Genomic DNA, 12,441 nt, shown 5'->3' with positions numbered 1-12,441 from the left:
GGTATTGTCTAGAGGAAGATGAGAGGCACCAGACCCAACAATGCAGATGAGCTGAAGGCCGCTATCAAAGCAACCTGGGCTTCCATAACAACCCAGCAGTGCCATAGGCTGATCGCCTCTATCCTTTTTTTTATTGGTCTTATGTAATATACTAGTTTTCTGAGATACTGAATTTTGGGTTTTCACTAGCTGTAAGCCATAATCATCAAATTTAAAAGAAAGAAATACTTGAAATATATCACTCTGTGTGTAATGAATCTATATAATACTGTATATGAGCTTCACTTTTTTAATTGAATTACTAAAATAAATTAACTTTTTTATGATATTCTAATTTTATGAGTTTCCCCTGTATATACAATATATGAGCTGTTTTCCCTGCCAAAAGGATTTGTATTTCTGTCAAACTAGTCCTTGGATTAGTCTTCATTCACTCGGCCATAAAAATTTTACTGATGTTATTACACATGTTTTCTAGGAGAAAATTTATGTGCAATGATCAGTAAACTACTTGCGTAAATGTGTGAATGAGTACATAATGCTAGTTTATTTTCCCCCTTTGTTTAGACCTAATTCACTCGCTTACAAACACGTAAACATGTGCTATACGTGTAAAGTATGTTCTTAGACGCAGTATTTTGGATTCTGTTTGCCGCACCTGTGTGAATGGTTCCATTGAAAACAATACAGCTGCATTCAGATCTGTAATTAAAAACTGTGTGAATGAAGCCTAAGGCCGGGTTCACATATGTGTGAATTGGATGCGGTTTGCACCGCATCCAATTCGCATGACATGCGAGTGTGACTGGCTTCCAATGCAGCCGGTTCACACATGTCCAGGGTGGCTGCGGTGCGAATTCCAAAAGTGTCCTGTGCATTTTTTTTGAAAAAATGCAGACGTGAATCGCACCTGAACCAGTGAACAGAAACACACGGACCCCATGCTGGAAACTGCGGTCGCACATATGTGAACCCGGCCTTACAACAGCTTTGTCCCCACAGCACAGCTCATTATAATAGGGGAGGTGTCACTCTGCTTTCTTCTCCTATCAACATGTCCATTGCACTGCAGCACAGCTGATTTACTAGTGCTGCTTTTCCCTCTTACTCTCTTAAAATCTCTCTGATAATGGCAGTCTACCAATGCAAGTTTGCAAATGCCTTGTTTTTAGTAAGTGTAAAAATCTCTGCGTGATCAGGAAGCAATCTAACACTGCATGTCATGTTTGTGGCATTTAACCATCAGCTGGAGCAGGGAAATTATTGTGTTAGTTGCAAAGTGCATAGCACTCAGTGAAACATCTCTCTACCTATGGCCAGTGTTGACCAATAATATACATACTTATCAAGACAGAAGTATATCTTTGTGCATACATTAGCTTTAGACTTCTTACTAGAATACTCAAATGCAATCATATTGTAGTGGTCATTGAAGATAATCTGTAGATAAATTTATGTTATATAGTCAAAGTTCTGCTCAAATTTGATGAACATTTATTGTATTCTGTTTCTTAAAAGTGGCTGAAAAAGTACAGTTTGAAGAAGCTGAAGTTACAGCTTACCAAGCTGGTATCTGGACCAGACTGCACTCACCAGAAAAAGTTGGTGCCGGCATTACACAAACAGGTTTCTGCAAAATACTGCACTATTTTCCCAAGTGTGGAGATTAACGTGAGTCTTTAATGTTTTATAGAGCACTTTTTGATATACAGTATATTGTGGGTGGCTACTAATAAAATTTGATGGGAGATGTATCAGTGGGATCAGTGTGTATACATGTCTGAATAGATACAAGAAGAGTTTATGTATAAATCTTAGGTATAGCCAAATCTTTTAATTTTTTTTGTAGAGCAGGGAAGGGTTAAAACTCTCATATTTTTTTTTTTTTTTGCTGCCTGTGTCTGTTTGAGGAAATGTATCTTCCTGTCCTAGAGATGCAAAAGCAAGTAAGAGGAGATCAATCCAAAATAAGGGGAATTCCTCTCTTAGAAAGCTCTCACAGCAACAGGTGTCCCCATTGGAAGATTCCCCTCACCTTATGTTCTGGTGACAACTGTAACATTTGATCTTTCTGTTTCTGTGACTATGGTCACCAGAAGAAATAGAGAGGGTGAATGTGTGGGTAATCAGACAGCAAGAGAACATGTCTGGGGTTCTAATTTTTCTCTACCCAAAACCCACATTTTTTGGGGGTTTCTCATACATTTTAACCACTTCAGCCCCGGAAGGTTTTGCCCCCTTCCTGACCAGGCCATTTTTTGTGATACGGCACTGCGTCGCTTTAACTGACAATTGCGCGGTTGTGCGACGTTGTACCCAAACAAAATTGATGTCCTTTTTTCCCCACAAATAGAACTTTCTTTTGGTGGTATTTGATCAACTCTGCGGTTTTTATTTTTTGCTCTATAAACAAAAAAAGAGCAACAATTTTGAAAAAAAACACAATATTTTGCACTTTTTGCTATAATAAATATCCAAAAAAATGTAAAAAAACAAATTTCTTCTTCAGTTTAGGCCGATATGTATTCTACATATTTTTGATTAAAAAAATCGCAATAAGCGTATATTGATTGTTTTGCGCAAAAGTTATAGTGTCTACAAAATAGGGGATAGATTTATGTCATTTTTATTATTTATTTATTTATTTATTTATTTTTACTAGTAATGGCAGCAATTTTTATCAGGACTGCGACATTGCGGCGGACAGATGGGACACTTTTGACACTTTTTTGGAACCATTGCCATTAATACAGCTATCAGAGCTAAAAATAGCCACTGATTACTGTATAAATGTCAGTGGCAGGGAAGGGGTTAACACCAGGGGGCGACCAAGGGGTTAACTGTGTTTCCTAGGTGTGTTTCTAACTGTGGGGGATGTGACTGACTGGGGGAGGAGACATATCATTGTTCCTACTTAGTAGGAACACACAATCTCTCTCTACTCCCCTGACAGAACCAGGATTTGTGTGTTTACGCACACAGATTCCCATCCTCGTTCTGTCAGGAGCGTTCGCGGGTTCCTGGCGGACAACATGACATGCTGTGGGCGCGCGCCTGCTATAGCGTCTTAAAAAGCCGACGAATAGCTAGGGCGATTTGCTCAGCCATGCCAAGCTGTTGCAGTATAACTGCGGTGGCTGGTTGGCAAGCGGTTAAAGAGCCTTTTAGCATATGCCTGTGTTTTCAAAAAATTATTACAGCAAAAAAAAAAAAGGATTTGTCTCTGATGAGCTTCATAGAAAGCGAGAAATTTGTTTAGTTTAATATTGAGGAAATTAGAGCAGCAATGATGAGGTACTGTAGGTTATTAGAGGAAAAATATGAAAAAAAAGATGAGCTAAAATCATTACCCAGCATAGTACTACTGAATTTGTTTATTCCTAGTGAAGTAGTGTGTTTGATTGCAGGGAACATGAAGCCAGCCTTTTCTACCGTCACTCGTAAAGTGATCCCTGTATTCTGCTTAGTGACCTTATTGCCTCTCCTCTAAAGCCGGCCATGCATGGCTCCAATTCCTGTGAATCCACTAATATTTGAGCCGTGGGTGTCCCTGCCAACACAACCCGGCTTGACAAACGGCAATAGAGAAATTGAAAGAGCTGGGCAGGAAAAAAGTGGGCCGAACACTGACTGCAGCCAATTGGCTTTAGTCACTGTTTGAGTATTCTGACAGCTGGGAAGGAGGACCCCCGCCTTGTCAACATTCACGCGAGAACTGACGGTCGCGGCACAGGCCCTATAGAAACGGCACAATTGTTCCCTTTTTTTAGTGTGCATGTGCCAATGACGTTGGCGCAACTGTATATGGTAAATAGCTCCTAAACCGTGCTATTTCCAGTACCTACAGGTAAGCCTGTAAGTAAAAGTGGTGTGTAAGGGTTTACAACCACTTTAACTCCTCATAACAAGTTTAACAGGTGACAACTGCCTGTGAAACTCACCAGTTTAGGGCAATAGGACTGTGACACACCTGTGAGCTAAACACTCATAGTGGTTGTAAAGGCAATTTTTTTCAATTAAAATAATAAATATGTCATAATTGCCTGCTCTGTGCAATGGCATTGCACAGAGAAGCCCCATTCCTCCCCAGCCAATGTTGTCCACTCTTCTCTTCTGCATGTGTGCCATAGCAAGCCAGATGCTGTGGGGACACCTTTGCGGGCTTGCTCTGAAGCCAAGCCATGTGTATCCATAGACACACACAGCACGGCCCTGGTCTGCCCCACACTCCCTCCTCACAGGATTTGAGTGACGGCAGCAAGAGCCAATGGCTCCCAGTGCTCTCAGTGAAACTTGTGAATGCAGGAAGAGAGCAGAGCGGGGCACTTGTTGGGGACAGTGCTAGATCAAGAAAGGAGTCAGATAAATGTTTGGGGGAGAGGGGGGGGGGCGCACAAGTGGTAAAACATTTTTTCCTTAATGCAGAAAATGCATTAAGGCAAAAAATGTTTTATCTTTAGAACCACTTTAACTTGCTGTTGCAGCCTGGTAATTGCGTATAAAATCCCCCTTCAGCAAAAACAAAACAGCCAAAAAAAGGCATTCAAACAAAGCCTTAAGCGTGGATTGGAAATCTATGGATCCAGCCCAGTGGGCTGAACAAAAGAAGTTTAATGTATGGCCAGCTTTATTACTGTTTAGACAGCTTCCCAATTGTTGTACTTGTCTGTAATCACATTGTTTAAGTCACTACAGACTTTAGATGGTGGGCACCAGTGCATGCTCAGTCCAGCTGACTTTTTTCATGTATATTTTACGTCTTATTATGAATTTTTCATTGTGGTTAACAAACCATATATGGCAGCTTTGCACTTTTTTGTGGCTTTGAACTTAAGTCTAACCTTCCCGAAGATTGCATAGGTCCCATTGTGGATAATCATTTTGGCTTATAACATTACTGTGTGAAGGAATATCAGGGTATTTTGTGTTGGAATCCTCAGTCCATATGTCTGTATGCTGTTTTTGTGATAATAAATTAGCAACATGTATGTCAGTTATAATTTTGGCAGATGGAGCAAATTTTAGGGGTTTTCTCTGCGGTGCAATAGTCTTGGAGGAAAATTATAAGTTCCGGACCTATTTATTAAATGACATGCCTGAGAAAAGGATATATACATTAATAAAACTTTTTGTGTCTAGTTACATCCATGGCAGAGTGGACCTTTGTGTTTTAAAGTATACATCATTAAAAAAGGAGGAGTCATAAAATACAATGTTATTCAATGAGGCTGGCATTTTTATGCACTGTAATGGCCAGTAGACCAAAGAAAATGCACCTAAATGCAATACAATGGGTGTTTAAAAAAGGAAAAAAGCGGACATGGATAGATGTGAACAGGGCTGGACTGGGACAAAAATTTGGCCCTGGACTTCCTCATGACTGGCCCACTTGAATTTTGAGTGTCCCCAACAGCGTCCCCCTTACATCAGAGTGTTCCCAACAGCGCCCCCCTTACATCAGAGTGTCCCCAACAGCGCCCCCCTTACATCAGAGTGTCCCCAACAGCGCCCCCCTTACATCAGAGTGTCCCCAACAGCGCCCCTCTTACATCAGAGTGTCCCCAACAGAGTCCCCCTTACATCAGAGTGTTCCCAACAGCGTCCCCCTTACATCAGAGTGTTCCCAACAACGTCCCCCTTACATCAGAGTGTCCCCAACAGCATCCCCCTTACATCAGAGTGTCCTCAACAGCGCCCCCCTTACATCAGAGTGTCCCCAACAGAGTCCCCCTTACATCAGAGTGTTCCCAACAGCGCCCCCCTTACATCAGAGTGTCCCCAACAGAGTCCCCCTTACATCAGAGTGTTCCCAACAGCGTCCCCCTTACATCAGAGTGTCCCCAACAGCGTCCCCCTTACATCAAAGTGTCCCCAACAGAGTCCCCTTTACATCAGAGTGTTCCCAACAGCACCCCCCTTACATCAGAGTGTCCCCAACAGCATCCCCCTTACATCAGAGTGTCCCCAACAGCGTCCCCCTTACATCAAAGTGTCCCCAACAGCATCCCCCTTACATAAGAGTGTCCCCAACAGAGTCCCCCTTACATAAGAGTGTCCCCAACAGCATCCCCCTTACATCAGAGTGTCCCCAACAGCATCCCCCTTACACCAGAGTATCCCCAACAGCGTCCCCCTTACATTAGAGTGTCCCAATCAGCAGCTCCCTTCACAGAGAGTCCCCACCAGCAGCCCACTTCACATAGCAGTCCCCACCAGCAGCTCCCTTCACATCAGAGTCCCCACCAGCAGCCCACTTCACATAGCAGTCCCCACCAGCAGCTCCCTTCACATCAGAGTCCCCACCAGCAGCCCACTTCACATCAGAGTCCCCACCAGCAGCCCACTTCACATCACAGTCCCCATCAGAGAGCCCCCATCAGCAGCCCATCACATCAGTGTCCTCCCTCTCCCACATGTACTAACCGTTTTGAAGGCAGCTTCTGGTTCCTCTCTCCAGTCATGTGATAACAAGTGATAGGGGAGAGAGGAAGGAAAGTCTGCCGTTGGTCTATCTCCCCCTGCAGGCTGGAGGGAGCATAACGCCTAATGGATGGAAGCTTCTCCTCCTGACAGGAGTGAAATTGCGATCACTCACTGTCAGAGAGGAGCTGCTCCAGGACTGCACCTGACTGGCCCACTGAGCCATCAGCCCACCGGGAATCTCCCGGTAGTCCCTATAGCCAGTACAGGCCTGGATGTGAACATGGCCTTAGAAATGAGGTTGTAACCTAGTTTATTCATGAAAAATTACTATCTGTGATATGTGTAGATGTATTTTTGTCCTGGTAAAGAAAGGTTTGCATGCTTATTCATATTTTACCCAACTTTTAAACAATTATGCTTTTTGTCACTTTCAGGGAGTGGTGAAACACCTTCAATTTCAGCCCAAGGAGCTAGAGGAATATATTGAGCAACTGGAGAAGGTTTTGAAACGTTATATTAAGCGACTGCAGTGGCTTTTATCTGGTGATTTATTTGGCTTTTTCTTTTTTAAGATGATGATCATTTTGGTTTCTGCTAGATAGTGTGTGTGTGTGTGTATATATTTGTACTATATATATATATATATACATATATGTGTGTGTGTATATATATATATATATATATATATATATATATATATATATAGTGTGTTGTAACTGCGCTTCACCTTGCCATGGTGTCAGAAGGGATAGATGTCACCCAGAGTTCTTACTTATGTGGGTTAAGGGGTTCCAGGATGTCTATTCTGAGTAGAGAAAACAGGCTTTGCAGTCCTGGATTTGGGTTCTGGAGCCCAAAGGTTTTGTAGAGACCTGGGAGGGATGAAACATCTAGGCTTGGGTCCACATTTTAATGATAACAAACATCCTATTTGTGCCTGGTGTAAACAATCTTTTTAGTATTGGGACTGCATAGCTGCCAACTGTCCCGGATTTCCCGGGACATTCCCGGGACTTGGACTTAATTCCCGGATTTGTGGTGTCCCAGGAAATGTCCCAAAAAATCCGGTTCCCGTTTTTGAAACCGCCGCCGCTAGAGGTCGGCGGGCGGCGGAGACATTGTCTCCGCCGGCCGCCATTTTGTGGAAGTTCAGGAAGACGGCTGGGGGGGGCTAGACGAAGCTTCTGCGTCGCCGCCCACCCCCTGCCCCGCTCCGCCTCGGCCCGCCCCGCTCCGCCTCGCCCCGCTCCGCCTCGGCCCGCCTACCCCCCCGCCCCGCTGCCAGTCTGATATGGAAAGGGGCGGGGGTTCTAGGTGGGGGGGAGCGCGCGCACCGCTGTGGGACACCTGATGTGAGTGGGGGGGCACTGGGGACACCTGATGTGAGTGGGGGGGGCACTGGGGACACCTGATGTGAGTGGGGGGGCACTGGGGACACCTGATGTGAGTGGGGGGGGCACTGGGGACACCTGATGTGAGTGGGGGGGCACTGGGGACACCTGATGTGAGTGGGGGGGCACTGGGGACTCCTGATGTGAGTGGGGGGGGCACTGGGGACACCTGATGTGAGGGGGGGGCACTGGGGACGCCTGAAGTGGGGGGGCACTGGGGACACCTGATGTGAGGGGGGGGCACTGGGGACACCTGATGTGAGGGGAGGGCACTGGGGACACCTGATGTGAGTGGGGGGGGGCACTGGGGACACCTGATGTGAGTGGGGGGGCACTGGGGACTCCTGATGTGAGTGGGGGGGCACTGGGGACACCTGATGTGAGGGGGGGCACTGGGGACACCTGATGTGAGGGGGGGCACTGGGGACTCCTAATGTGAGGGGGAGCTCCGCCGGGGACACCTGATGTGAGGGGGAGCTCCGCCGGGGACTCCTGATGTGAGGGGGAGCTCTGCCGGGGACTCCTGATTGTGAGGGGGGGCTTCGCCGGGGACTCCTGATGTGAGGGGGGGCTCTGCCGGGGACACCTGATGTGAGTGGGAGCTCCGCCGGGGACTCCTGATGTGAGGGGGGGCTCCGCCGGGGACTCCTGATGTGAGGGGGGCTCCGCCGGGGACTCCTGATGTGAGGGGGGGCTCCGCCGGGGACATGTGAGGGGGAGCTCCGCCGGGGACTCCTGATGTGAGGGGGGGCTCCGCCGGGGACTCCTGATGTGAGGGGGGGCTCCGCCGGGGACTCCTGATGTGAGGGGGGGCTCCGCAGGGGACTCCTGATGTGAGGGGGGCTCCGCCGGGGACTCCTGATGTGAGGGGGGGCTCCGCCGGGGACTCCTGGTGTGAGGGGGGGCTCCGCCGGGGACTCCTGGTGTGAGGGGGGGCTCCGCCGGGGACTCCTGGTGTGAGGGGGGGCTCCGCCGGGGACTCCTGGTGTGAGGGGGGGCTCCGCTGGGGACATCTGATGCAAGGACGGACTCTGCTCGGACATCTGAAGCAAGGACGGACGGCTGGTGGCAGGCGACGTGGCTGGTGACACGCTCAGGGATCCCACTGATTCTGCATTATGGTGAGTTGAATGATTTCATTTTATATTACAATATAATAATAGAAATAATGCGCTTCAATCATCCTGACACCATAACAACCATGGTGCCGGGATGATTGAAGTGCTAACACCAGGTGTTTGGAGTATCTTTATCTGCTGATTGTTAAACTTTCTAGAATACACATATTTCTATTGTGTAGGATCTGGGGCTGCTGTCCCGTCATTTCCCTCTCTCTCCCCCTCTCTCCCCCTCTCTCTCCCTCTCCATCCCTCATTCATTTCAGACTCTAACCACACCCTCTATAGCCACGCCCATTTAAGCCACGCCCACAATTTCGCGCAAACCACGCCCATTTTTCGCCGCGGCACGCTTCGCGCGCCGCACTTGTCTATTTTTGCTAGGCCACGCCTGCTGACGAATGCCCCGCCCCCTAATTATTGAACAGCTCCGCCTACAGCCACAAAAGTGTCCCACATTTTTTTTTTACAATGTTGGCAACTATGGGACTGTCTACGGTTTAATGCTCTATTTCCTGGAGGCAAGCTGCTGTGCGAGCAATGTGTGTGAACAGGCACTAGAAGAGGGTTTGTTCTGGCTTCAAGGCTGTCGCCTGAGAGAGGTATTAGGATGCAGGGTATAATTAGCCAGGAGCCTGTGTAGCCCAAGTTGGGCAGTTTGTGTGTCACAAGGCTGAAGGAGATAACGTGGTGAGTCTGTGCAGAGACAGGCTCTGGGACTATGCAGTCAGGATAGCCAGAAGCTAGAAAATGCATATTAATTGCTGTGATTCTAAAAACCCCTGTGAGACTAACCTTTTGTGTAAGTTTTTGAACTTTGCTTTTGAATAAAAATGTTCAAAAGCCCAAAAAAGGTTCTTTACTGGCGGGGCTGAGGTTTAAAAAGACCACGTCACTTGAGCTGAACCCCACAATATGTTTGTATGTACAGTATGAATACAGCAGGGGGGAGGAAGAGGGGATGCTATATTCATTCCATTTTCATTATGTTATTTGGGCACATGTAGCACATCTAAAACACATACTGGTGTACTTGATTTTCCTATAATTATGGATACATTAGATCTTGCTTGAAATTGTTTTAGTTGTTTTGTTACACTTTTGATCTATGCTGTGTGTTGCAGGGAGTCGACAGCTGTTTGGAGTGGTGTTGGAGAGTAAAGTGTGTATAATAATTGATTCATCCAGCTCCATGGCTCCTTTTCTACCAGAGATGCAAAAAGGCTTGATCTCACTGCTATGGGAACAACTAAGGGCTAGAAACATTTGGTATGTGGACATGAATTTTGATTACATGTGATGTGACCATAAGTCCTTGTTTACTAGTTGTAGAAGTTAGACATTCAAGCTAGATCTGTTCCATCTAGAAATGTTCAACTTTTTTTCATAAAAATTAGCAAAGTAGTCTGAAGGGTGCTGTCCCATCGTAGACATCTGATCTTGTCATGCCTTTGTTGTTAATCAAGCAGTTGGGCTGATGTAAAGATCTGGATTGATGTCCATTGCAGCCAGTTAAATCCTTTCTTTTATCTTCTAACCTATACTAGATAATCTAAGCTGACTGGTTGCCCCATGTAGTTACGATCTTAGCAAATGTAAATTACCATGGCATTACTGAGTCCAAGAAATGTCTTACTCTCCCTTTTTTTAATTGTATTTAACAATGACCGCATCATCATCATATATTTAGAGAAGTAGATGGAATACAGAGATGGTGAGACCTAAATGCATGTACGTTTTGAACAAACCAAGTGTCTTGCCTTGGAAAAAGGTAAAGTAGCTTAAAAAAAATACACCAGTGCTTTCCATACTCTAACTAGTTGTGTGCCACCATCACATCCTGGGCACTGCCCAAGTATCAATAAATATCCCCCCACTGCACACACAAAGTAATTTTATACACTCTATATAACCACAACTTAAGTGTCAATAAATCCTTAACATAATAGAGGCAGCACGTTTAGTGAAATTTACTAAATTTAGTGAATGTACAGAAAATCTCATAAATATAATAAATGAGCCCATAGATACTGTATAAAATGAAATTTTAGTGTCCAGTAAATTGTTCTTGGTGATAAATAAATATGCATAAATATTCCACATAAAAAACTGCCCAAGTGTTACATGCACTACTAAAAATAACAATATGCAGTATGTATTTTTCTTACACTGCCAGTATCTAATTTGTTAGAGCCTATAGAAGCAGATATTTTGGCTCTGGGGGCAAATCAGCATACCCCCTTCAGTAGTTATCCTTGCAAGTCATCAGTTACGTGAGCATGCTTTTCCATGACTGGTTTTTCATATACGCCAAAGACATGCTGGTAGGTTAATTGGATCCTGTCTAAAATTGTCCCTAGCTTAAGTATGTATGTGATTTAGGGACCTTAGATTGAAAGCTCCTTGAGGGTAGGGACTGATGTGAATGTACAATATATATATATGTAAAGCACTGCGTAAATTGACATCGCTATATAAGTGAAATAAATAAATATATATTTATTTTCGTGGCCCTATGACCGAGAGAGATGTGGATCACATAAACACGTGACAAGACTTACAACATAAATAGACCTGAAGTATGCCTTGGTGGTCTGGTCGGTATGCCAAGAAAAGGGGGCAAAAGACTCAGATAACTCTTTATTCATTCTTGTGGTTATTGAGCCAGCTTGGTGAAGGTTTGTGCCTCTTCTTCCTAAGGTTTTGGGATGTATGTGGCAAGCAGACATCCATCGGCCTAGTTTCTTAATTACGTGGTCTGGTACTCCCTGCTGGGAGGCAGCTGAGGCTGCTCCAATCCGGGAGGAATGTCGAGAATTGACTGGGGTTGAAGCCCAAGTTGCTTAGGAGGATCCTGACATGCTTGATAAACTGGCTGCCACTCGGGGGGGCTGGTTAGAAAGGGTAGCATCGAGCTGCCATCAGATTGGCTGGGTAGATGGGACAGTAGTCGGTCAAGCACCGTCACTGGACATCAGGCGTTGTTAGTCTAAAACAGGTTGATGTCAACCCCTGTAACAAAAACAAAGAAAAGGAAACCCTATGGCTCATCCAATTTAGTCCAGATTCGATGGAAATATAAATAATGGCCTAAAAAAAACGCCTACCCAATACTGCAATCTGTTTACACCCTCAGCCGGAGATATTTAGCACAATTAGCTAGACCCCCCGGGGTGGTAATCCTCTGAATATATAGGCATACAAGAAAAAAACAGGAAAATACCAAAAGATATTCTTCAAAGAGGATAAACCAGATGAAACTAAATATCTTTATTGATTATCCACAAATTAACACATAATTGAAAAAATATTATTAATGTGTGCAACCACCTCCAACACATATATTAAAATTAAGACCCAGGTCTTAATGGAACACAGGAGCATCAACCGGAGCATTAAGTTGAACGCTCAATCCAGTTAAACTACGGAACTGTTTCATCTCACATTTATTCCTTTTTGAATCAGGAATCCTTTTTTGATAACTATACATAACTATACACATACATGTG

At 45.1% G+C, this 12,441-nt stretch overlaps 1 protein-coding gene across 1 annotated transcript in view; it reads left to right on the top strand.

Annotated features, from left to right (window-relative positions):
* The window catches only part of VWA3A (von Willebrand factor A domain containing 3A), a 138,169-nt gene that overhangs the window by 105,004 nt on the left and 20,724 nt on the right, over window positions 1–12,441 (top strand). The window contains exons 26-28 of the mRNA XM_073591043.1: window positions 1,519–1,671; window positions 6,858–6,966; window positions 10,057–10,201. Of these exons, the coding sequence (XP_073447144.1) occupies window positions 1,519–1,671; window positions 6,858–6,966; window positions 10,057–10,201 (407 nt within the window). The remainder of the gene's footprint in view (window positions 1–1,518; window positions 1,672–6,857; window positions 6,967–10,056; window positions 10,202–12,441) is intronic.

The sequence above is a fragment of the Aquarana catesbeiana genome, linkage group LG06, assembly GCF_042186555.1.
Source record: "Aquarana catesbeiana isolate 2022-GZ linkage group LG06, ASM4218655v1, whole genome shotgun sequence".
Taxonomy (NCBI): Eukaryota; Metazoa; Chordata; class Amphibia; order Anura; family Ranidae; genus Aquarana; species Aquarana catesbeiana.
Note: the sequence above shows the minus strand (reverse complement) of the source record. Positions and strands in the feature narration are given on the sequence as shown.